At 36.0% G+C, this 27,142-nt stretch overlaps 1 protein-coding gene, 1 long non-coding RNA gene and 1 pseudogene across 5 annotated transcripts; 2 read left to right on the top strand and 1 right to left on the bottom strand.

Moving 5' to 3' along the window:
- Nucleotides 1–293: 293 nt before the first annotated feature.
- LOC107876733 lies at nucleotides 294–2,785 on the top strand (annotated as a pseudogene).
- Nucleotides 2,786–9,462: 6,677 nt separating this feature from the next.
- LOC107876732 (aspartic proteinase 36-like) lies at nucleotides 9,463–26,897 on the top strand. 2 transcript variants are annotated; one of them, XM_047397167.1, is made up of 10 exons: nucleotides 9,468–9,908; nucleotides 10,038–10,167; nucleotides 10,294–10,541; nucleotides 10,646–10,873; nucleotides 11,701–11,863; nucleotides 11,995–12,068; nucleotides 12,163–12,250; nucleotides 13,069–13,144; nucleotides 25,418–25,459; nucleotides 25,658–26,897. In XM_047397167.1, exons 1-9 carry the CDS (start codon nucleotides 9,682–9,684, stop codon nucleotides 25,429–25,431), a joined length of 1,248 nt encoding a protein of 415 aa, XP_047253123.1. In that variant the 5' UTR covers nucleotides 9,468–9,681; the 3' UTR covers nucleotides 25,432–25,459; nucleotides 25,658–26,897. The 2 variants fall into 2 exon arrangements, with proteins under 2 accessions (XP_047253122.1, XP_047253123.1); XM_047397166.1 differs by lacking the exons at nucleotides 25,418–25,459; nucleotides 25,658–26,897 and having other exon boundaries at nucleotides 9,463–9,908; nucleotides 13,069–13,314.
- Nucleotides 13,805–26,746, bottom strand: LOC124887444. Of its 3 annotated transcripts, XR_007045218.1 has the most exons (5): nucleotides 26,617–26,746; nucleotides 26,396–26,507; nucleotides 26,237–26,301; nucleotides 23,201–23,263; nucleotides 13,805–14,273 (listed from the first exon to the last, which is right to left on the bottom strand). It is a non-coding gene; the product is annotated as an uncharacterized LOC124887444 (long non-coding RNA). The 3 variants fall into 3 exon arrangements; XR_007045216.1 differs by lacking the exon at nucleotides 13,805–14,273 and having other exon boundaries at nucleotides 22,964–25,099; XR_007045217.1 differs by lacking the exon at nucleotides 13,805–14,273 and having other exon boundaries at nucleotides 22,964–23,263.
- Nucleotides 26,898–27,142: the final 245 nt, after the last annotated feature.

The following is a 27,142-nucleotide window of genomic DNA, read 5'->3' as shown; positions in this document are numbered from 1 at the left end:
AGTCAATCCTCTATTAGATGTAAAATGAAATCGAATGTGATGTGATTTGTAGTTTTGGTACTAATATCTGTATGATCGGCAAAAGTTTGGTGAGCTAGTGGAGTTAGCTTTTAACATGTAACTAGAAGTCATATTCTTACCTAAATCTGATGATTAAAACTCTAATATTGGGGTAAAATTAAAGGGGAATGGTACTTCATTCTTGTAAGCAAGGAGGACTAACCAAGTTGAAGGATTCATTCAATTATTAGATTCATTCATTCTAGTTTTTAGTTTTAGAAAAGAAAACAAAAATGGTATGCATTTGTAGTTACAATTTTGATGTCAAGAATCACAGAGGTATGTGTTAGAACTCCAGAAGGGTATTCTTTTCCTTTAGTTTGGTATCTAAGTCTGATGTTAATAATTGGCCAGACTGAGAGGAACAAGAAGCCTATGGGTTCCATTTAGATTTTCCTTTCTTCCTGCAACATGTATTAATGTTTCAGTTACGTATAAAGGTGATTCGATCACATAGAATTTATGTCAAAAATTTTGGAACTAATATGCTGGAACTATATGATCCAGGTATTCATATATCATGTGGAACTAAGATCATGTGGAACTTTTCATTTGTCTGTAATGTAGGAGAATGGATAGTATTATTTGGTCAAGTATGTCACATTATGTTAGACTTTAAGCATATACTCCATTAAACTCTACCCAAAATCAACGCACCTTAGGTATAGGGAGTCCTACAGTTGAGTGTACGCAGATCTTACCCCTGCCTTTGTGGGTAGAGAGGTTGTTTTCGATGGACCCTCAGCATATTTAGCTACCGCTCAACCCTGAAACATTGAAAGGGATAAAACAAATCATGTCTTTTTTCAAACTTGTTGCAGTTTCTCAAGCATCCAGAAATTGAAGATTTTGCTAAGAAAAATGACCATATTTATTCTCAGTCAAGTGAGTTCCAAGACAATTTCTATTTTCTTTTTTTTTTGTTGTTCTAGTTTTCAGATAAATATTGAATGCTGCACATTTATTTATTAGCTATATCTCCATTTAGAAAACTTGATTCTATTTTTGAAATAAAAAGGACTTTAATCTCTAAATTATTTGTAACTGTTCTTTATGAATAGTAAGACTAAAATTTGGCAAATTTGATGCAGTACAATCTCCTGCCAACTGGGAAAGGGTCATTGAAGGGATACGCAGAATGAGATCGGCAGAACATGCACCTGTGGACTCCATTGACACAGATGAAGGGATGAATTCTCTTCAACCTCAGGTGCATACATCTTTGCGGACTTGATTCCTGGTTTGTAGAAATATTCTGGCATCAAACTCCTGTAGACTCCTTTTAGGAACAAACTCAGCTTGTTGCTCTTTAGGCTTTTGCTTGACAAGATGGCCTTATGGGAACGGCATTTTTAACATATAAATAATAGAAAGGCTAGATGTAGCATCCAACAAGTGAAATTGAAAATTAAATGAAGCAATTTAAATCGTTTTTATGAGTACGCTTGTATAATGTTTTAACACTTCCTGCTAGGATGTTATTTATTGTTGATCGTATCAACTTAGTTATTTTGTAGTTGCTGGAAGGGCGTGATACTGATGTTGATTACTACTTTTGTTTCACTTTTTCTGTTCGCAATCTCATCAGGAAAGAAGATTTGTTGAACTGGTTGGTTCATAGTTATCAAGCCAAACCAAGGATCATGTTACACATGGCAAGTGTTGGTAGTTTCAGCTATATGATGCTCATTAATAACGTGGTTATCTCTTTATAATAGGTATATATTCATGTTCTCTTTGCGATAGGCTCTGTCTCTTCTGAATGAGTTAGTAAACTATACAGAAACTTTTTCCTCTTCCTATCTCAGAGGTTACTCTGATATCTCTGTCATGTTACTGAAAAAAAGGGCAGCACGGTGCATTAAAACTACCGTTATGTCATGTTACTAACTAAGTTCTATTTATTGTCATCATGATCATCTACCTCATCCTCGTAGACTAACTTTTCTTAAAAAAATGAAGTCAAAATGGTATATCTAGGAAAATACCAATATTTGATTTGCAAAATTGCTCCCCCCAACCCTCACATCCACCTTGTAGGGAGATGAAAACCTGAAGTCAGATATTACTTTTTCATTGAACATACTCGGTAATTTTATGAGGCGTTGATATTCTTGTCTGACTTCTTGTTGGTATTTAATAAAGTCTTCTGAATCTGCAGAAGCAACACAACGGCTCCTCAAAAATGGTATGCTGAGTGCTGAGACAATGGATAAAGCTGATGAAGCCACCATAAAGAGCTTGATTTACCCGGTATGTGTTCAATAAATTCGGTTTATGATAATACTATATTCATGCTTGTCCCATATAAAATTGTCATTTGCCCTCACTCTGAACTACTTAAACAACCTTTTATTGTCAGGTTGGATTTTACACAAGAAAGGCTCGACACCTTAAACAAATTGCAAAGATTTGTCTCTATAAATATGATGGAGACATTTCTAGTACATTGGATAATTTGCTTCTACTTCCAGGTGTTAGTCCGAAGATAGCTCACCTGGTAGGAAATTATACTTCTCTCGTTTTCTTTCCCTGCATATTCTAAGTTATTTTTTAATTTTGTGCTTAGGTTATGATTATGGCCTGGAACAAAGTTGAAGGGATTTGTGTAGATACCCACGTGCATCGTGATAGTAATTGGCTTGGTTGGGTCTCGCAGCCTGGAACAAAACAGGTATGCTTAATTCTATTCAAAGATGAAGCTTCACTGCTAATGAGCAACTAGAAATAGGGGAATATGCTGTGATATACTTGCAAAATTTTTCTAAAACAATTTTTTTTTGGACTACTTTAATTATAAGCTTTGAAAATATTAGGACATTTTTAGAAAATAATTGCTTGGGTTTGCCTTTGAAAATCGGTATCACATTTTGCAAACCCGTGGAGGGTCTAAGTTAATACGGGTCAAAGAGGCATCTTAGGACTCGAGGAAATGAAAACATGAGTGAAGCTCTGAGCTTGTGGGGCTTCCCATCCAAGGAACAAGCTTTGAAGTGTAGAGAACAAGTCCCATACTCCAAAGTTGTTACTGTTCATCCGTCACTGTTCATCCGCCCCTTTGCAAGGGTTTTTTGGTCATTTGTAATAAGTTTCCCTAGCTATAAATATAAACTTATTAGGTCATTTTGGGGAAGATTTTTGATGATATTCGTAGCCTCTTTTGAGAGCCTCTTAGCAAGGTGGAATCCTAGTGTTGATGAATCGCTTAGAAACGGAGATTGCTTGGAGATTCCGGTTCCCTTGAGGTCACGTAAGAGATAGGTTTAGGTTGTGTGTGATATTAAAGGTTCAAAAGTGGAATAAGTTTTTGGGTTGTTAATATTACATCTTCATTTTTCTATCTATCTATTTTTATCTTATTGCACTTTGTATATTTGTAGTAGACTGTTTTTGTGTCTTGTTGAATCCGAAAGTTGTGTTCTTGTGTTCATCTTGCTCATCACGTTCTGTTGCTATTTTTTTGTATGTTTTACTCTTGATATCACTTCATTTCTTATTCTTCTTGCGAATCCGAGATAGGTCATCAAAAGGGTCCATAGTTCTTGAACTAGTGGACTGATTTTGGTGTTTGTGTTGTTGTGTTCTTGGGGAGTTTTCGTATTATTTAGTATCAAAGCAAGGCTGGTTGTGTTCCTGCACTACCAATCTTGGGTTCACTTGGATGAAAATTCAAAAAAAAAAATATAAAAAAAATACTGAAAACTGAAAAATTCTAGAAAATTGAAATCTTGTTCTAGTTCTTGGCCAAATCTGGATTTTGTCGTTGTCTTGGCCGAAAATTTTATTTTCTTGTCTATATCTAAAAGTCATTTGTTTGTTTTGTTGTTTCTAGTGTTAGTTTCTTCATCACTAACACTCTTGAGTCTAGATCTAGATCTGAGTTTGAAATGTTGATGTTGTTGTTGTGAACTAAATTGTGACCGATTGTTGTTGCGAGTTTGAGACTTGAACGTGTGATATGTTGTTGGTTCAAGGTTTGAACGTTTATGGTGGTTATTTTGTTGTATTTTTAAGCTTGAAAAGGTGTTGTTGATGTTTGGGGTCCAACTTGAACCTTAGAACTTCAAGATTCAAAAATTGTGTTCTTCACATCTTCATCTATTGTTGAAGAAAAAGTGGATGTTTGATCTTGGAAGTTGAAGAAAGAGAGAGTGTATTTTGTTAGTCTTGAAAGACAAACTTCCAAAATTTAAGATCTCTCAAGACTTTTACAACCAATTCTAACCACTCAAAGGACTTTAACAACCACTTTTCCAACAACCTTCCATGATTTAAGGACCATGTTTTAGGGAAATGGTACAAGAAAGTCAAGTCTTCCACTTCTGAATTTTAAAAAAAGGATTACAAAACTTATATTTCTCTGCTAAAACCAAGTCCACCAAAGTCCAAATTGGAAAAAAAAATTGACCAAGACTTGAAATTGGACAACAAAAGTAGTGTGGGACTGAGACCAATACGTGGCTGCTACGTTCATTACGTTTTACTGTTCACGTAGCATACTTAAGCTCAAATTTCAGATTTTGTAGTTTCCTTTTGTTGTTCCTTAGTTTCAATTTCATTGGTTCCAATACTAATTGGCAAACTAGTACTCGTCTACTAGATTGTTAGTTAATCTTTGTGTTCGTTCATTCATGTTTAGCTTTTATTGTGTGCTTTTCTCAATTTTGAGTCGTAGTATTTTTTTTGGTTCAAGTTCGTACATTACTTTTTGATTCATTTAAAATAAGAATCTAATCCGTCCTCTATCCACAATTGGAACCAAGTGACCTCATTGGAGTACAAGCAAGTTATCAACACTTGTGAGGCCAATAGAGTGAAAACTTCAAAAGTATGAGCTTGAGAGTGTGCGGACTGTTTTGATACGTCGTGCAGACTGATTTTTGCTAACCTTCAATGTGTTTGATGTTTTTGTGTTGTTTGTTTAGTAGCTCTTGATAGGTACAATGGAGAATGAAGCTGAAATACCTAGTTGGGTTAAATCCATCATGGCAAGGCTTAATGCCATCGATAGTCAAATAATAGACAGAATGGAAGGGAGATTGGAAGGACGGAAGGCTCTCTTTGCAAGAAGTTGGATAGCTTGATGGAGCATCAAAGCCTTCCTAATCAAATTTTCGTGAGTGTCCATGCTCCACATGAGTTACAAGGTAATCAAACTAACTTTTGCACTCTAGTGAATGAGGATAATAGTCAACTAAGTGTGAATGATAGTTTGTCTTTAAGTGAGCCGAATATGCCTTTATTTTGTGATGATAATGTACAACTTGAAATTGTGGATATACTAGTTGATCCACCTAGTGTTGAATCTATTGTGGCAAGTGATAGTACATTATCTTATGGAAGTCATGACAACCAACTTATATGTGAAAATGGTGATGTTGAACAAGTTGGCCGATTGACTAAAGATGACCCTCTAGTTGTTTTTGTTGTAGATTATCCTAGCATAGAAGGGATATGTGATTGTATTAGTAGTAGTCTTAGGGAAAGAAAGCATGTCCTCCACCAATGTCCATGGATACCCTACCCCTTTGATCCCATTGGTCACTTGAGGTGTGATATTGATTTATTTTAAACCATATTCGGGAATGATGTGTGCATTGTGTGAGCATGATTATATTGATGCTAAGCATGTCTTGTATGTAATTCGGGTTTCCCGTGATTGGTGTATCATTTTTGAGAACCCGAGGGATGTTTGGGTATACATGAAGTTTGAGCCACCTTGGCATAATGCTATGATTTATTACACTAACCCTAACCCTCATACCTTGAGGAACTTGTATTTGTTTGTCCTTTCTATCGTTTTGCAAGGTTCGTATTCGAGGACAAATCCTTTCTAAGGAGGGGAGGATGATACGGTTCAAAGAGGCATCTTAGTACTCGAGGACATGAAGACGTGAGTGAAGACCCGAGCTTTTGGGGCTTCCCATCCAAGGAACAAGCTTTGAAGTGTCGAGAACAAGTCCCACACTCCAAAACTGTTACTGTTCATCCGTCACTGTTCATCCGCCCCTTTGCAAGGATTTTTTGGTCATTTGTAATAAGTTGCCCTAGCTATAAATATAACCTTATTAGGTCATTTTGGGGAAGATTTTTGATGATATTTGTAGCCTCTTTTGAGAGCCTCTTAGTAAGGTGGAATCCTTGGGCAAGGTGGAATCCTTGTGTTGATGAATCGCTTAGAAACGGAGATTGCTTAGGGATTTCGATTTCCTTGAGGTCACGTAAGAGATAGGTTTAAGTTGTGTGTGATATTAAAGGTCTAAAAGTAGAATAAGCTTTGGGGTTGCTAATATTACATCTTCATTTGTCTATCTACCTATCTATCTTTATCTTATTGCACTTTGTATATTTTAGTGGACTATTTTTGTGTCTTGCTGAATTCGAAACTTGTGTTATTGTGTTCATCTTGTTCATCACGTGTTGTTGCTGTTTTTTTAGTGTGTTTTACTCTTGATATCACTTCCTTTATTATTCTTCTTGCGAATCCGAGATAGGTCATCAAAAGGGTCCATTGTTCTTGAACTAGTGGACTGATTTTGGTGTTTGTGTTGTTGTGTTCTTGGGGAGTTTTGGTATCATAATTTCTAATTCCATTTTTGAGCAAGAATTACAGCCACATTGTATGATTTAACAGCAAAGACTGATAACATAGTAGATCTAGCTCTTGTTCTGAATTGTAAGATAGTAGATCTATCTGTTGTTCCGTGTTGATGAGGTTTATGAAAGGGTATTATTAAAGGATGGGATGATTTTAGTGAAGCCGGACAGATTTAGAGACACGAATTATATTTCTTTTATTAATTTGTATAAATAATTTATTCATTTTCTATTAAGATTGTTTATGCTCTATTTATACGTGTTTTTCTATGTTCTAATTGAAAATTAAATATGTTGTCATTTAAGTACTAATTGAGATTATTTTTTCTCTTTTTATAGATGTTCAAAATGAAGGGGGAGATGAAGAAAGTGATGAAGAAATTGACCTTACTTGAGAAAATTTTCAAATTATTGATAAATATTTTAGTATCGATCTTTTTGATATTGAATTTTGTGAAACTTATCGCTACTCGAACTTGATACTTTATGGGAAAACTAATGACCGTTTGACTTTAACATTTTGCTTTTGGATTTAGATTACTAGTTTGTTGGATATTTTAATTTGAATTATTAATGAAAGATTTTGTTGTGATGTGTGTGTATATAATTGTGTATTAATATAATTCTCTCTCTATATATATATATATCAATTGGTATTTAAACTAGCTGCAATAATAGGTGGCAAAAAAATACTGCAAAACATTCAAAAATTATTGCAATAGGTGGCAAAAATTGTTGCCATAGGTAGTGAAAAATCATTGCAAAAGATCAATAATTGTTGCAATAGGGTTATTGCAACGCTTTTTTATCGTTGCAATAGAATCTATTGCAACGGTTCTTCACCATTGCAAAAGAGTCTATTGCAACATCTCTCAACCGTTGCAATAGATAATTTGAACCGTCTCAATAGGAGTTGCAAAAACCGTTGCAATAGATAGACCTATTGCAACGGTTGTTGTAACCATTGCAAATGTCGTTGCGTTAGGCCTATCCCAACGCCCACATATGCAACGCATATAAAACCGTTGCGGTAGCTCTATGGCAACGGTTTTTCTACCTATCGCAATGATTTTTGAACCGTTGCCATAGGGGTAATTTCTGGTAGTGATTGAAATATGGCTAATCTGTTGTAACAGATGACCCATATGTTGGATTCATGTTACAACACTATAATACGAATCCAACAGATGAGTAATCTATTGCAACATATGACAGATCTGTTGCAACAGATTACCCACATATCGTTGCAACATATGACTCTTTTGTTGCAATATATGACGCATCTGTTGCAACAAATTACTCATATGTTGCACTATATGACTCATCTGTTGCAACAGATTATTCATATAGGTTGCAACAGATTACTCATTTGTTTGATTCACGTTACATGTTTTATCCATTGTTGAAAAAACAACAACAGTAGATGAGAAATTCAACTAAAATTTATAATTTTACTTACTAAAATCACCTATGAAGTAATGTCAAATTATATACGAATAAAATTTGACCTAAAATTTTTTTATCAAGTAGCAACACTAGCGGTAACAGCAATAATGTTCAACAACAAGAAGATGACGATGATGAACAAGAAAAGATGATAATAAAGAACAGGATAATGATAATGAAGAAGATGATGATGAATAAAATAACAACAATAAACAACAAAAATCGCAAAGAGAGAGAAAACTCCAATAAATGAGAACAGAGAGAAACACGCCTTTTTTTTTCTTCCGTTTCTAGTTATATTAGGTTTTACGTTGGTTCAAAGTGTGAATTAAAAAACTTGTGGGCTATTTTCAAACTTTTCTTACTTTCTTAATCCTTAATAAAGTAACTGTTACCTATACTCAATTATTAAAACTTAAGTCACCTATACTTCATTTTAAAACTCTTTTGTCACTTTTAGTTCAAAGCCCTACTTAGTATCTAGAAAGTATGTATTTAGATTAATACCATGAATATAGATTTTAACAATATGTTATTAACATTATGAAGTAAAAATGTTTTTGTATATGAATTTTTGTCTTAAATCATCAATGTGCTGAAGCTACCCATAATATTAATCATTGTAGGAACTTTTAAGAAAAACAAGAACTATTAGGAATTTTTTGATACCTTGGAAAGAAGAGAGAAACAAGAAATTACTTAGCCTGCAAATTTTTTGAATGCTAATTGACCAGATAGGAGTCAATGTTAAACCTCTTGTGACCACATGTGAGTGTACATGTGGAATGTGAGTGTACATTTGGAATTGACCTGATTTTTTATTTTTAATTTTTTTCTAAAAGAAAGAAAAAGTGCACTACATGACAACAACTCCCTGAGCTATGCATACACGTATTTGGATTTGGCTCCCCTCCATTACACATTCCCTTCATTTTCTAAGTATTTGGAGAGAGAGAACGACATGGGTATTGGTATAAAATATAGACCAAGAGAAGGCATTTGAAAATTTCCAAGAAAAATTTAGGGGAACCACAAGGTATCTGAACACTCCACTTGTCATTTCCTTGTTGATTTCTGTATCTCTCGTTATTTTTTTCCCCTCTCGCGCTTCCATTTTCCCTTGTTTCCCCCACCCCACACACAAAAGAATAAGAAAATATATAACTTAAGAATCAACAACAACAACAAACTCATTATATTCCCACATAGTGAGGTCTGCGGAGGGTAAGATGTACGCAATCCATACCTCTACCTCTAAAGAAGTAGAAAGGCTGTTTCAGATAGACCCCCGGCTCGAGACACGGCATACTAAACAAATTCATAGTAAAGCATGGAACAAGATGGCATAACATAAATACGACACCCACAAGTAATAGAAAACAGAGAAAAGTAAACAGATTCGTAATAAAGCATGAAACAAAGTATCAGAAAATATACCAACTTAAGAATAAAGAAATTAATCCCTACGCTGTAAAGATTCATTCATACATTATATACAGAAGCATACACAGGCTTTTTTGATATATATATTTATATATAGAAAATAATAGACATACGCAGTTCTAGCATTTGTATATAATGTTGAAGATAATGGATCTGAGGAAAAAAGGGTGCTTTATTCTTTTGCTGGTTTTGTTGGTTCATGTGGTGGGGGGAAATGTCGTGTTCAATGTGGAACACAAATTTGGTGGGCGTGGAAAGGCTGTTTTGAGGGAGCTCAAAGCCCACGACGTCCGTCGTCACGGCAGAATGCTCGCCCCAGAGGACTTCCAATTGGGTGGCAACGGCAATCCCACTGGTTCAGGGTTAGTTCCTTTTTTTTCATGTTGGGAAACAAAATGCTATGTTTGTATTGAAAAGAATAAAATCTTCGAATCTTGCATGCATTTTTTTCTTGTGATTATTTATTTTTGTCATACAATATGGGAATGCAGATTGTATTTCGCTAGGATTTCAATTGGGACACCTTCCAAGGACTATCACGTTCAGGTCGATACAGGAAGTGACCTTTTTTGGCTAAACTGTGCGGGCTGTAACAATTGTTCTACAAAAACCACTCTAGGGGTATATATATATATATATATATATATATATATATATATATATGATCCTTTATTCTTCCAATATACTTTGCTTTCAGAAAGAACAATGTATACTGAATAGCTATTTGAACTTTTTCTTGACTAATAGATAGAGCTGACGCAATATAACATATACGCGTCAACAAGTGGGAAATCTATTACCTGTGAGCAAGATGTTTGTGCTGCTACGTTCGAAGGAGAATCCTCAGAGTGCAAGGTGGGAAAGCCATGTAAATTTGAGGTTAAATATGTAGATGGAACCACAGTTGAAGGAAACCTTGTACAGGATAGGGTTAATTTAGATCAAGTGTCCGGAGACTATAAAGCATCACCCCTCCAGGGAAACATAGCATTTGGGTAAGTCCTCCTGTTTTCTCATATATATATATATATGTGTGTGTGTTGGAACTCCCCCGCTACACAAATACTTCATCTTGTGACTTGTTTTTGATCCGAGATAGGTGCGCGTCTAAACAATCTGGAGATCTTGCCGGTTCATCTAAAAGTGCAGTTGACGGGATAATTGGTTTTGGATCATTAAACTCGTCCCTCATCTCACAGTTAGCTGCTTCTGGAACTGTGAAAAAAAAGTTTGCACATTGCCTCGACGGAGTTAAAGGAGGCGGCATATTTGCTATTGGACAAGTAGTTGAGCCACATGTAAACTCAGTCCCATTACTCTCAAACAAGTACGTACTTTACTCAGTAATGCATGTAGACAGAAAATAATTCGTAGCAAACATTGTTGTGCAACTCAAATTCTCTTTTTTCCTCTTCTGCACATTCCACTGAATATCACTCTGCTACCTTTGCCAGTTTGCCTCACATATGACTTTTTGGTGATCGAAGTTCTTTTTCAAGAATAGCAACAACCTAAATGTTCACTATATAGTCTTAGTTTTTCTCTTTCCATTGTTCAATGGTCACAGCATATGCTCCTCAGCCCTCTGTTTGGTCAATAACTCTCAGATAAATTGTGCTAAAACTTTTTTCACACTTCTTTCGTTTCAAAAAGAATAATCTAGCTTGATTTGACATGAGGTTTAGAAAATAAAAGAAAACTTTTGAATCTTGTGGTTTTAAATTAAAGTTATATGAAATGTACCAAAATGCCTTTTAATTTTATGGTCTTAAACATATCATGTGGAAAATGAAATTAAAGTATTGCCAAAAAGAAAAATGACTCATTCTTTTTGAAACAGATTAAAAAGGAAAGTAGGTCATTGTTTTTAAAACGGAGAGAGTATATCTTTAATTGCCAATTAAAGGAGTACCTTTCCACTATAATAGTCATGGTCTCAAAGTGCGGGAAATGCGGGAAGGGGACATTGTAAATGTGATTTGACTGTTATTCACATCTAATGGAGATAACATCGAAGATGGCAATTGCTGCAAGTGGGTGGTTAAAAGAGCAACAAGAGTTGTCGATATATCTATTTGGACAAGAAAAGCAGAATTGTTTTTATACTTGGTTACACAAGCAGTAACGCATCTGAAATGCTTATCTCCTGTTTAGGTCACACTACACTTTACCTCTCGACCATATTGAGGTCGGGGGTCAAGTTCTAAACATTCCGACTTACAAATCTGAGTCGAAGTCCAGTCAGGCAGCGATACTTGATAGTGGAACAACCTTAGCATATATTCCAAGCAAGGTCTATAAGGCTCTCATTGACAAGGTAAACTCAGCTAACTAGAAAGTACTAATTAAGTACATTTATTTCATTCTGTGAAGTTGGTGCGCATTGGATATATACATGGTTCCTTCTCCCTTACTGCTTGCATTTTTTTTAATTCTGTGCCCCTATAGCTTAGGGAAAAGCAACCAGAGTTGAAGATTCATCGGTTTGAAGGTGTTCACGACTGCTTTAAGTACAGCGGAAAGTAAGCAAGCTTCTGATAATTCACGTAGATCACTTTCAAAATTTATTTCCACTTTGATCAATCTAGCTAATTTTTGACTGATCCGCTGGTGCAGGATTGATGACGGTTTCCCAGCTGTAACATTTAAGTTTAAGGGAAATCTTTCTTTGACAGCCTATCCCCATGATTATCTTCACGAAAATGTAATCTAACTAAGCATTCTCTCTCTCTATTTGATTACATTACTTTTTACCTATATCCAAGAAAATGAAGAAAAAAGACAATCACATGATTTTGTTTTTGTAAATATGTGTGTGCCGTGAGAGGGAGGGAGGTGAGGGACGGATTATATTGTTTCTACTCGATTGCTTGGATTTACATGTACACCCCTTTTATACTTTAAAAATAGGATAACTTACACAAAGTAAGCTAGTGAGAAGCGCCAAAGATATTGAAACATTTTGAAATATTGTGTCGCACGATTTGGGGCGACAAAGGTGGAGTAGTCTGGGGTTGTGGGAGGCGACTAATATATATATGTATTAGATGTATATATCTGTGGGAGGCAACTGATATGTATTAAATGCAAATCTAATCTAAAATTTAATATAATTCTTATAAAGGTTTGAGATTTTATGCAATAAGGACCCTCAAGTGTGGGGGTCTGTGTAATTTATCCATATAAGCAAGAACATAATAAACAAAATACCGAGATGCAATAATGGCACACTTGAATCATTAGTGTGTTTACCTCCAGCAGTATATATCTGCATGTGTTTGTCTAAACGTTATGAATTTTTCTTACTACGTTCATTCTCTGCATGTATTTGTCTAACCACAGTGATTTTCCTTACTCGACGATTTATTTCTATCTTATTTGTTTTGAGCTTTCTGTACTAAAACTAGGATGGGGTAGATCCTAAATGAAGTTGACAAGTTTTTGTATGAGTCTGCAAGGGTATTTTTTTGTAGCTTAGATGACATTAATCGTTATCTCGGTTTCCTCTGTTTCAATTTGCAGGAAGGTCAATGGTGTTTTGGTTGGCAGGACGGAGCGGAGGTATTGAAGGATGCAGATTATACTTATCTACTAGGAGGTATCACTCTACCCCGCTTCTACTTTGACCCGAACTGTTGCGTCCTTTCGCACACGCAATTGTACATGATTAGACAATTAATAAAGAATGTAGTTTATATATTGTACCCACAGAGATTTGACAAATTGAAGTTCTATTCTAATTTATTATTTTAGCTATTCAGTAGGTAAAAAGTAATCGAGAGTGTTTTGAGTTTTAATAAGGTAAAATATAACAATTGTGAATAAATTGGAGAATTTGTGTGTTGTGATTCAGAGGAGGAAAAAGATCTAGGGTTGTGGTATTTTAACAGTCCAGTTGAACTATCTAATCATACATCTAATTTGATTTCCTAAATTAATAGTTGTAGGTCAAGTTTAGCTATGTTGAGTGTTTTCCAACAATACTAAGCTTACTTGACTATCCTTAACGCTTATATTTCTTTGATCGTCAGTTAATAGTGAACTACATAGAGATGTTGTCTATATCAACTAAATTAGGTCACAGGATATATTTCTATCCTCGGTGATGAAACAATTCTCTTTCCTTATAAGGTTCATGAACTAGACCCATTTTTTCTTTTTACATTTGTCGATTTTTTTTTTTCAAGTTCAACAAACAAGTCCAAGATAGTATTTTTAAGGTGATCAAACAAACGAATAATTGAAATCAAAAAAAGAATAAGCAACTCAATAATGAAAATTGAAATTCATACTATGATACTCAAGCCACAACTTTCATGTTTAACTACACCTCTAGAAATTAAAAGGTTTAGCTACTCATGAATTTCAGAAGAGATTTCATGAGTTTACAATTGAAAGTCAAAAATAAAATAAGAGAATAAAACTATACCTTGTTTTAAGATTTTTTCTAGCCTTTGACTTCCCAAATCAAATGTCTATCATAGAAAACGTGTGATGGGGGTATTTATAGAGGTTAAGAATCCTTGGAATTTCAAAAACTAATCAAAATTGGGTTAGGTGAAGTCACCACCAGCATCACTTCTTGCTTTGGAGGAGTGGCGCAAGGCTTCACTTCTTTGGCCTTTTTCACTCATTTTGAATTGCGTTGCAACATTGATCATCCCTTGATTCCTTTTGGTCCTCTGGTGCTTTTTTTTTCTTGCTTAAGCTCCACATATCTCAAGATACTTTTACATGAGCAAAACATAAAACACGAGTGTATTTCTTAATATTTAAGCTCAAATGATTCTAAAAAGAAAATAAATATGAGACGAATGATAGTAAAATCACGTGATTTTTTGCCTCACATAAATAACTACTCAAATAATCTTACAAGTTTAACTTGGCTTAAATAAGAAGCAAAGAATACTAGTAATAATTTTAACTATGTTAAGAATTTAAGTGTCACGATCCGAGACGAGGCCTTGACCGTGAAGGGCATCCCGAACCATGAAGGCCCTAGAGACCCCTTAGCATGTAATTATAAGCATAAGTCATATGAAATGAAAGTGCAGAAGGTTAATTGAAAGCATAACAATCCCTTAATCAAATTTAATAAATTCAAGACATCACTCCATAAGTAAACACAATTTCATGCTACACCAGTCTACGAAGCTTCTACCGAACTAAAAAAAATTCGTCTGACTAAACCGAAACAAAGCCCCCAGTCGAACCATAAAACTAAATGAGATTACATTTAGGAAGAATGTCTTCCGGTATAAGGGAGGCTCACGAAATTCTGGAAGTCTGGGAATAATCTAATACTGAGATGGACCCCAGAACTGAGCCTCTGAAACTATAATAGGGGGTCAATACTCGAAAGTACTGGAATGTACAACACTCCAAAAATAACACGTACTTCATGTAAAATAAGTGAGAGCATTATTAAAAATAATTTATCATAATAAATATAGAAACACTTGGGCATAATCAATGAAAAGTTTCACTCATGCTTGTAAAACATTTACTCAAGCCTTTAATTTAGTTTTGAGCTAAATGGTACACCCCATAACTCTGATTATCCACGGACTATATGGGTCCGCCATTAACTTGAAGGCCAAGCCCCCAACCTAAGTTTTCCGCAAGGGCTGGAGTCTCTGATTCTGATACATCAAAAGGCACACGACCAACGTATAATATCCATAGTTTATGATATAATGATCCGCGTTGGCTAAGCAAGATTTTGGGAAATGAGTTAGCTGAACTCGTGCCTTTTTCGGGTAACCATCTAACTTCTCTTACAACTCATTTTTAGCCGTTTAAAACATGCATCTCACTGAAATTCTGATGTGAATTCTTAAAAATCTGAAGTTTGTTCTATTCTGAATCTGCCATGGCATTTATCTATGTTGATATCGTCATACAAAGACTTGCAAGTCGTATAAGCCATATCATATCATATCTTAGTCTTTTCAACCGAAAAGCATGTTATTGGACCACCAAAACAATTTAATCAATGTAAGAGAGTTCTTATTTCAAAACATGTAAAACTCATGCAAAATACTCCCTTTTTAGTACCTCAACATAGGGTGGTCATCTCTATTATCAAACACATGAAAGTTCCCATTAGGACGTAAAGCATTTACAAATTGATAAAACACCCTCTCATAGTATCATAAAGCAATGCAAATCAACAATTGATAATGTAATATTTAACTCAAGCTGTTAATCATGCAATTAACAACCTAAAACATGTTATGACAACGGATTTCACAATAAGAGAGGAAATTTCGTAAGATATGCTCTCATGTCAATTTTCAAAACTTATAACCTATGTACAAATGAAAATAATTCAAGTTTAGGAAAAAAAAACTCATAGTTTACACAAGATTTCATCATAAAACATGGTTTACAATACATACTCTTCCATAATTCAAAAACCCATTTCATATAGGTAATCATGCACCTTTAAAACTTGTTCAAATGATAAGATTATGCCCATGAGATTTAGGATAGTCCCATATACCTTGAATTGACAAAAACATAGAGTAATTTTCCCTCTTAAACTCAAAATCCTCAACCCTAGGTATTCTTTCCTCTCTTACTTATGGAGTGATAATAGCGATTTGAGAAGTAAAAATAATGTATCTTAAGACCTTAATTTTGTCCCTATAATATTAGGAACAGTTATAGGGTGTGAAAAGACCCCAATGCCCTTAAAATAAAACAAAACGGAGCAAATTATGATGCTTGGCTTTTGCCTTGCGGCACACATTTAAAGCCAGGCTTAGGGTTGGAGGCGCACAACCAAAGCCAATCTCAGGGTTGGCGGCGTACGCCAAAGCCAACTCTATCCAGTGACTATTTGCGTTTGTTCTGTAACATAAGGCCTTTGCAGAGGGTCCAAATCGCAAGGCACACCCACTTTTAAGGCCTAGAAGCATCCCCAACACAACCCACAACATCTAAACATGGTCTAGCATCGAAATAGGGGTCCTAAGGCTCATTTTGAATGTGTTATTTGAGCATTACAACTACGTGATGTTACATTATCCCACCTTGGGATCCTTCTTCCCCGCATGAAGATTCGAGTCACGTAAAGCATGATTTCAAGCATCACATGGAATAAAATGAGTAAGATAAGTTTCATACCTTCTATATCGTCATCAGTGGATTCAAAAAGAGTTGGATATCTAGCATGCATGTCACTCTCTTACTCCCAAGTAGCTTCCTCAGCTTTATGATTCTTCATAACACTTTAACCGAAGTTATCTCTTTACTCAACTTCCTAATTTGACAATTTAAAATAGTTATGGGTTCTTCGTCATACGATAACGAATCATTCACATCAATCTCCTCAACATGCAATACAAATGAATGACCTCCAATACATTTCTTTAGCATCGATACAGAAAATACAGGATGAATAGAAGCTAAAGTTGCAAAAAATCCAACTCATAAGCAACTTCACCTATCCTCCTCGTAATTTGGTAGGGACCTATGTGGTAAGGACTGAGTTTCTCTTTCTTCCCGAATCTTATGACTTCCTTCATATGGGAGACCTTTAGAAACACCCAATTATCAAGGACGTTTTTGTATTTTCTGGATTATAAAGTTTTTTCCTAACATCGGCGTAAGACTTCTGGCGACTTTGAGTCATCTTAAGTAGCTCTGTAATGACTTTCACCTTCTCTATCGCCTAATGAACAAGGTTAAGTCTGAAAAAATGGGTTTCACCCACCTCATACCAACCAATCGATGACCTATATCTTCTCTCATATAGAGCCTCAAAAGGAGCCATATGGATGTTAGAGTGGTAGCTATTGTTATAAGAGAATTCTATCAATGGCAAGTGATCCACCCACTACCCTTAAAGTCAATCACGCAAGCCCTCAATATATCCTCTAAGGTCTACTTGCCCATCCGTTTAAGGGTGGAAGACGCTGCTAAGGCTTACTTGGGTACGTAAACCCCTCTAAAAAGACTGCCAAAACTGATAAGAGAATTGCGTACCTCTATCAAATATAATAGATACCAAACAAACTATCTCCTGAATGTACATCTTAGCCTAATCATATCTTGAATAATTAGTCCTCACTAGTAGAAAATGAGCTCACTTGGTCATCTTGTCTACAATCACCCAAATAAAGTCGTATTGATTTCAGAACCTCGAAAGTCCTGCAATAAATTCCATGTTGATCATCTCCTATTTCCATAAAGGCAAGGCTATATCTTGGGAAGTGCCACCTAGTCTCAAATGTTTCACCTTAACTTGTTGACAATTCAAATACTTAGCCACAAAGTTAGCAACATCTCTTTTCATGTTATTCTACCAGTTTACTATCTCCCTGAGATCATGATACATTTTAGTAGAGACAGGGTGAACAACACACCAGGAAGTATGAGCTTCATCAAGAATCCTTTGTCGCAACCCATCCATGTTCGGCACACATAACCTACCTTAGTACCTCAAAACCCCATCACCTCTAATTTCAAATACCATGACCTTTTGTTGACCAAGATTTTTCTTAATCTTCATCAAAATGAGGTCTTTTGTTTGATTTTCCTCAACCTCAGCACATAGGGATAATTTAGATACCTCTTGTACGAACAACCTTTGATACGAGTCAAATGGTCACCTTAGCTTTCGATGACATCATTCGAAGTCAGTACATGGGGCATCAAGCTTTGGTCGCATTGAGGACACAGGATCCTACATGGAGGGGCCGATTTGAGTACACCAAATAGCAATCCCACGTGTGGAAGACTGCTTGGAGCAATGAAAATTGAGGACTCACGGTTTTGGGCCTTCATTAAGGGCATTTTGTTCACTTAGCCTTATCCAAGTAACACTCCATGACCACCCCCTTTTCATTAAGGGTATTATGGACATTTTGTTATGTAATAAGTTAGACTATAAATAGGTTCTATTAGTTCATTTGCTAGTTAGTTTTTGAATGATGAATGTATGAAACACTTGAAAATCCTCTCTCTTGAGAGAAGACCACCTTAGTGTAGTCTTAGTTAGGGCTTGGAAAAGTCATCCTCAGTAAAGGGTTTGGAAAAGCCAATATTGACCTTTGCTTGGAAACGATGGATCTTGAGGTGAGTTGATTTCCTTAGTGGTCACCGTAAGAGTGTGGTTTTGATTATTACATTCATTAGGGTTAGTGTTGAAATACACTTGGTTCTTAATCTTGTAATAATCTTGGTCTCACTATCTATCCTTTCATTATTTTGCAAATCCGTGTGTTTTTGTGTTTGTCATCTTGTATCCCTTTGTGTTGCTTGTTCTTCTCACGTTTTGTGGACTGTTTTGGCATCTTGGTGGGCTGTTTTTGTATCACCCTTTTATCCTCGGAATTTAGGATTCGAACACCCAAATTAGCAAGCTGATGAATATTCTTCACCATGTTCCTCTTTCCTTCCTCCACATGAGAAAGACTGCCCATGGACAACCTGCTATAGGCGTCAGCCACCACATTGGCTTTACCTGGATGATAGTGTAGGCTCATGTCTTAATCTTTCAACAATTCCAATCATCGCCTCTGCCTGAGGTTCAACTCTTTTTGAGTGACCATATACTACAAACTTTTGTGATTAGTAAAGATGTCAACATGCACTTCATAAAGATAGTGACTCTAAATTTTGAGTGCAATCACCACATCTGCTAACTCTAAATCATAAGTGGGATAGTTCTTCTTATGCAGCTTCAAATATCTAGATGCATAAGCCACTACCTTACAATGCCACATAAGTACACACCTAAGTCCTACCCAGGATGCATCACAGTACACAACAAAACCCTCGGCACCCTTCGAAAGGGTCAAAATAGGTACAGTAGTCAACTTGTCCTTCAATTTCTCAGAACTATCCTCACAAGAGTCAGACAACAAAAATTTCACCTTCTTCTGAGTCAATATGGTAAGTGGAACAGCTATGGATGAAAAATTCTCTACAAATCTTCTGTAATACCCTGCCAAACCCAAAAAGTTCCGAATATCGATTAGAGTCGTGGGTCTGGGCCATTTTCTCACTGCCTCAACCTTTTGGAGATCAACCTTTATTCCCTTGATAGAAATAATATGCCCTAGAAAAGCAATGGCAATAAGCCAAAACTCACACTTTTGAAAATTTGGCATACAACTCACGGTTTATAAGAGTCTGAAGGATGACTCGGATGTAATTGTCATGCTCCTCCTCACTCTTAGATTAAATCAAGATATCATTGATAAAACTATGACAAATAGATCTAGAAACTAATGAAACACCCTATTAATAAGATCCATAAATGTTGCAGGGGAACTAGTTAGTCCGAAGGACATTACCAGGAATTCATAGTGACCATATCAAGTTCGAAAAATGATTTTGGAAATATCAACCTCCCTAACCTTCAACTGATAATACCCCGAATAAAGTCTATCTTACAGAAACATTTGGCACCCTGAAGTTGGTAAAAAAGATCATCAATTTTGGGAAGAGGGTATTTGTTCTTAACTGTGGCGTTGTTCATCTATCGGTAATCTATACACATGCGAAGAGAACCATTTTTCTTGCGCACGAAGAGTATAGGAGAACCCGAAGAAGAGACCTAGGATGAATAAATCCTTTGTCAAGAAGATCTTTTAACTATTCTTTCAACTCTTTTAATTCTGCAGGAGCCATTTTGTATGGCGGAATAAAAATAGGTCGAGTGTATGACAAATGGTCTATGCCAAAATCTATTTCCCTATCTGGTGGTATCCCAGGGAAGTCATCAAAAAAGACTTATGGGAATTTATTGACTACTGAAACAGACTAGAGGAAAGGACTTTCAGTGCTAGAGTATTTGACCCGGATAAAATGATACAAACAACCCTTAGCTATCAGCTTATGGGCTCTAAGGTAGGATAGGAATTTCCTCCTAGGTGCAAGAGAATACCCTTCTCATTCTATGACTGGCTCATTAGGAAAACAGAAGGTGACCTTTCTGGTTCTACAGTATAAGGTAGAATAACATGAATGAAGCCAATCCATTCCCAGAATAGCATCAAAATCAATCATATCAAGTTCTACAAGATCAGCCATAGTATCTTGATGGAAAACAAACACCACATAATTTCTATAAAATTGCCTAGCAACAATAGTCACCAACCTCAATAGAGACAGAGAAGGGTTTAGAAATATTTTTCAAGCCCAAAACCAAAACTAACTTCCACATAAGTGGTCCTATAAGATAAGTTAGACCCCGGATCAAGTAGCACATACACATATGAGAGAAAATCTGTAACATACCCATAATAATATCTGGTGAAGCCTCTGAGTCCTAGAGAGTAGACAAAGCATATAATCGGTTGCGACCACCCCTAGTAGCAAAAACGGTACCCTTAGGTGGTGGAGTTGTGGAATTAGCTTGGGACTTAGAACCCCTAAAATTTCCTCTAGCTGAGGGATAGTACCTCATATAATGCTTGCCACAAGAGTTACATCGTGGCGCGACCTACACGGCTGGGCCACACTACCTTGAGATTGAGTACCCTGAGTTCGGTGTTCTCTACTAGGATGGAACTTTGACTCACCAGTAGGTTTGGGTGCAGAAGCACTAGTTGCTAACTGAATACTATTCCAGAATTTCTTCTTAGACCATTGTTTTCCCCATTTGCCACCTCGCTACTGACTGACATTTTGATTCGCAAACTTACCCCTCTTAGCCTGCCTTTCTTTTTCCTCCACCTCTTCCTGTCTCTTCTTTTCTTCTTCTACTTACTGTATATACATTGTTAGCCTAGATATATCCATGTCATTGTTCATTATTGTCCTTTTACATTCTAACACCAAATCATTCGAGAGACTGGATGTGAACTTCCTCGTACAGGCCTCATATTTCACACCAACTCTGGAGTGTAATGGGACAATTGGGTGAATTTTAGCGCATACTCCTTGGCACTCATCTTCCCCTACTTTAGATTCACAAATTCTTCACTATTGTCTTTCCTCAATTCCTGGGGGAAAAAACGATCCAGGAAGGACTCTACAAACTCACTCCATGCAGCAAATCCAGAATCCTCACCCCTCAACTCTTCCCACTCATTGTACCATTGGCAAGACAAATCTTTCAGCTGGTAGGTCACAAGCTCTACCCCCTCAACATTACTGGCATGCGTGACTCTAAAAAGTTTCTTCATCTCATCCACTAACCCTTGAGGAGCCTCCTCAACCTTGGTGCCCGTAAAGGTGGGTGCATTCAGCCTTATGAAATGGACAAATCGAGTAATTTTAGAAGAACCAGGAATAAAACTCCCATCTCTAGGCCAACAAGATTGAAAGCCACAAGCTTAGAAATCATATGGACAGACTGGTGGAACTCAACAGTTGAGACCTCTCTCTATGGAGATTGAGTACGATTAACATAGGACCAAGGAGCTCGAGAAGGGCTGGTTTATATTGGAGAAACCCCTGGAGTAGCAATGAATTCTTGGGTACGAGCTATATAATGGATCCGCATCCCATGAGTAGGGCGAACATCATCAACATAAGTCATCTGCTCATTAGATCAGGCATGGTCTGAAATGTAGGAAATCATGAGTTAGGAAACATTCAGACTCTATAGCATGAACTAGAACATGAGGAAAAGAGAAACATTCCTAAATGCCTCGTAACTTCCACGTTATAAGTATGACGTGCTACACACCCATTAAAAAAAACTCTACTCGACATGGCTTCGTAGACACCCGGGGACCCTGAACCGTGCTCTAATACCAAGTTTGTCACGACCCAAGTCGAGGACTTGGTCGCAACGGTCATCCTGAACCATGAAGACCCGAGAGACCTCTTAGCATGTAATCATAAGCATAGGTCATATGAAATGGATGTGCGGAAGGTAAACTGTAAGCATAACAATCCCTTTTAATCAAATTTAATAAATTCAGGACATCACTCCATACGTAAACATAAAAAACGTGAATGAGTTGTTCGTCCTCCTGGAAGGAAGGAAGCAGCAACACCAGAAGTTGCAGTTACTAATGCTATAAATCCATTGGATCTAACAGTTGCTAACAAGACACAATATAAGAATGTCTTACCACTTCCACTGGGACCATCTATAAATAATGCCCTCGAGTTGTTAGTATATATTCTCTGAAGTATTGTGTCATATGCTATTTTTTGTTCTGTATTTAATTTTGTGTAACAACAATTCTTCATCACTTACAATAATGTTTCTTTCAAAATATACTTTTTTGCTTCAGTGACTTTTCGAAGATGTGATAGTTTCTGAAACAAGGTTGAACTTTTTGATTATCATGTCCCATAGAATGTAATATATCATTTATATGGTTCACAATAGGTAGGTGGATATCTTTTGGTACAATATTTCCCATATTCTTAACATCTTCAGATATTGGATCTTTAAATCGTTCCCATAATTCATCTGGATTATCAGGGCTACAATATACTAATATAGTAGCAAATAAACATCTTAAATTATAAGGCATTTGATAACAAGTACCCTCTAACATACAATCAATGAAGTTGTTATCACAATGTAAATTCCATGTTACACTAGTCTACAAAGCCTCTACTAAATTGAAAGAATAAACACTACTTTGACTAAACCGAGACAAAGCCCCCGGCAGGACCATAAAACTGACTGAGATTACATCTAAATAGAATGCCTTTCGGTGTAAAGGAGGCTCACCAAGTTCTGAAAGTATGGGAATAATCTAGTACTGAGCTGGACCCCGGGACTGAGCCTCTGAACCTGTGGATAGGGGGTCAATACTCGAAAGTACTAGTATGTATAACAATCCAAAAATAACACATACTTCATGTAAAATAAGTGAGCCCTTCTGAAAATAATTTATCATAATATATATAGAAACATATGGGCATAATCAATGAAAAACATCCACTCGTGCTTGTAAAACATCAACTCAAGTCTTTACTTTAGTTCTGAGCTAGATGGTACACCCTACAACTCTAATTACCCATGGGCTATATGGGTCCACCATTAAATCGGAGGCCAAACCCCCAACCTAAGTTTGTCGCAAAGGCTGGAGTCTCTTATTCTGATACGCCGAAAGACACATGTCCAGCGTATAATATCCATATTTCAGGATATAATGACTCGCGTCAGCAAAATACGATTTTGGGAAATGAGTCAGCTGAACCCGTGCCTTCTTCGTATAACCATCTAAATTCTCTTACAATCTATTTTTAGCCTTTTAAAACATGCATCTTACTGAAATTCTGATCTGAAGTCTGGAGTTTGTTCTATTTTGAATCTTCCATAGCATTTATCTGTTTTAGTATCGTCATACCAAGACTTGCAAGTCGTATATGCCATATCATAGTATATCATATCTTAGTCTTTTCAATCAAAAAGAATGTTATTGGACCACCAAAACATTTAATTAATGTAAGAGAGTTCTTATTTCAAAACATGTAAAACTCATGCAAAATACTCCCTTTTTAGTACCTCAACATAGGGTAGTCATTTCTATCATCAAACACATGAAATTTCCCATTAGGATGTAAAGCATTTACAAATTCATAAATACCCTCTCATAGAATCATAAAGCACTGCAAATCAACAATTGGTAATGTAACATTTAACTCAAGCTATTTAATCATGCAATTGAACAACCCACAACATGTTAATGCAATGGAATTCACAATAAGAGAGGGAATTTCGTAAGGTATGCTCTCATGTCAATTTTCAAAACTCATAACCCATGTACAAATGAAAACAATTCAAGTTTAGCCAAAAAAAGAACCTCATAGTTTATACAAGATTTCATCATAAAACAGGATTTACAATACATACTCTTCAACAATTCAAAAACCCGTTTCATATATGTAATCATGCACCTTTAAAATTTGTTTAAACGATAAGATTATGCCCATGAGTTTTAGGATAGTCCCACATACCTTGAAATGGACAAAAACGTAGAGTAATTTACCCTCTTGAACTCAAAATCCTCAACCCTAGGTATTCTTTCCTGTCTCGCTTATGGAGTGATAATTAGATATTTGAGAAGTGAAAATAACGTATGTTAAGAGATTAATTTCGTCCATATAAGATTAGGAATGGTTATAGGGTGTGAAAAGACTTCAACGCCCTTAAAATAGAAGAAAACTAAGCAACTTATGATACTTGGCTTTTGCCTTGCGGCACACAGCCAAAGCCCACCTTAGGATTGGCGGCACACAACCAAAGTCAGCCTCAGGGTTGGCAGCGCATGCCAAAAGCCAACTCCATCTAGTGGCTGTTTGCGTTTGTTCCACGATGCAAGGCCTTTGTGATGGGTCAAAATCACGACGCACACCCGCTATTAAGGCCTAAAAGCACCCCAAGACAACCCGCAACATCTAAACATTGTCTACCATCAAAATGGGGTCCTAAGGTTCGTTTTGAATGCGTTATTCGAGTGTTATAACTACGGGATGTTACATTAATGAAACTCAACCTTGTGTCAGACACCTTGTGTCAATAATTTTTTTCATTTGGACCGGATTTGCTTGAAATAAATGTTGTAGCCTTTGAAGAGTAATGTTGCAAGGCAGTTTAGTAGTCAGAGATATATTCTTTCCAAACCTGGAAAAAAATTAAATTCAATTATAAATTTTATTATTAACATTTTCTTCTTTTGTAATTATAATTGTAAGTATTCCTCCATTCATTTGTGAAAGTAGTACGGCTCAGCTGAACAGGAATTATGTATCAAATATGCAGCTTGTCATAATTGCTAGACATGTTGGTGGCATGACTTGTGAAATTTTTTATGCAGATATAATGTTATCAAACAAACTTTTTCTGTATGATCTTGAAAAAATGACCATTGGTTGGACTCAATATGACTGTGAGTACACATATCTTCACACTTATTTGGATGAATTTTTATTTCTTCTCTAGTGTGGCACATTTGAAGATGGAGAAACAATTTGGTACATGGAGGTAATGTCTACCGCTAGGGACTTCTATGTATTGATCTTAATCGGCGCCAATATTCTGTGGTGATGTATCCTTGGCTATCCAAAATTCTCAATGCCTAAATTCTTATTGTGCAATATTTTAAAGCTCTTTAATCTCATATATTCTGTCAGCCTATTAATTGGCAATTTCCACCTAAAGGTTTTGTTAAATGCAACACAGATGGCTCCTCAAAAGGAAACTTTGGTTTTGCATCATGGGCCTTTTGCGCCAGGAATGACACATTTGAAATGTATTCATGCTAGTACTAATAGCATCTCCAATGCAACAAGCCTCTATGTTGAAGCTAAAGCAATTGAACAGGGCATAGAATTTTGCCTCAAAACTATTTGTCTTTAGTGGTGGAAACTGATTCTTTGGCAATGAAAAGGATCATTGAAAATGATTGAAAGATTCCATGGAATATTAGTACGGAAATGATAAGGATTCAAGAATGGAAGGAAACGGAAGGGATTACTATTGGGAACCAGGTGGCAGATATTTTAGTTAACATTGTTTTCCATTTTGCATGTTCGATAAACTATACTCATTTTGCAAATCTACCCATTAGAGCAAGAAATCTATTAAACATAGATAAGCAAAGAGTTTCAAGGCTATGTTTTCAGAAGGTAAACGACACAATGCATAGGAATGCAAGTCATACAAATCATCTAAAGATAAGAGGCCTTTGACAGGTTGTTACAATACATAAAACAAGGTTCACAATACAAATGTACTAGAATATGTAAGTTATATACTAACCTATTTGACTGAATTTCCATCTCCTGAAGTTAGACAGTGGTATTAACTTCTTTGTGAGGGTCAACCTACTTAAACGACGGAGAAAAGTTTAGTTAAATAGACCAACATCGAAAGTATCTCAAAGTTGTGAATCTAGTACAGATTTGGCTGGAACCTTACCTTGAGTAGATAGATTTGACTGTATAAATCTATACTTTGAAGAAATTTTCATGTTTGGGATCGATTACCATAACATCAGGTTAGAGCTTATTCGGATGTCTTGATGTGGAACCTACCCAAAAAGGCGTAGAATGTTAATAGTAAAAACTCTTTTTGGCTCTAAGCTAGTTTTGGTTTGCAACTATACAAATTATATTGGCGAGTTGAATCGATACACTCACCTTGAAGCATCAGATCAACATCTTCGCATTGGAGTTTCATTACTCGGGCATTGAAGAAGAGAAGCTCAACAAGCCATGGAAGCTTCGAGACAACAACTAAACTATACTTTCCTCTGTTCTTTTGTTTTTTCTTGCTTTTTAGATTAGCTTTTGGGCTTTTGTTCCTTTCTATTTTGGATCGGGTTTCCAGTTGGACCTGCTTCATTTGCTTGTATAGTTTTGAATTTCTATAGAATAAAAGAGGCTCACGGGTCTCATCAAAAATTTGTTTTAAAAAAAAATAGTATGTTTTTCAAATAAAAGAGAAGAAATATTTTTAGATGAGAAATAAATAGGCAGTACACTAGCTTAAAAGATAAAAATGTGTAATTTTTGTTCAGTTTTCAAGTCACCACTTTTTTAAACCTCACTTTTCTTAGATTTTACTTCTTCTCTCTCTTTATTCCTTACTTCCTTCTCTATTTATTTGAGATATTCGGTCAAATTAAAAGATTTGACTCATTTCGAAATATTTATATTACTCATA

This window comes from Capsicum annuum, chromosome 9 (genome assembly GCF_002878395.1).
Source record: "Capsicum annuum cultivar UCD-10X-F1 chromosome 9, UCD10Xv1.1, whole genome shotgun sequence".
Taxonomy (NCBI): Eukaryota; Viridiplantae; Streptophyta; class Magnoliopsida; order Solanales; family Solanaceae; genus Capsicum; species Capsicum annuum.
The sequence above is the reverse complement of the archived record's forward strand: the minus strand, read 5'-3'. Positions and strand labels throughout refer to the sequence as shown.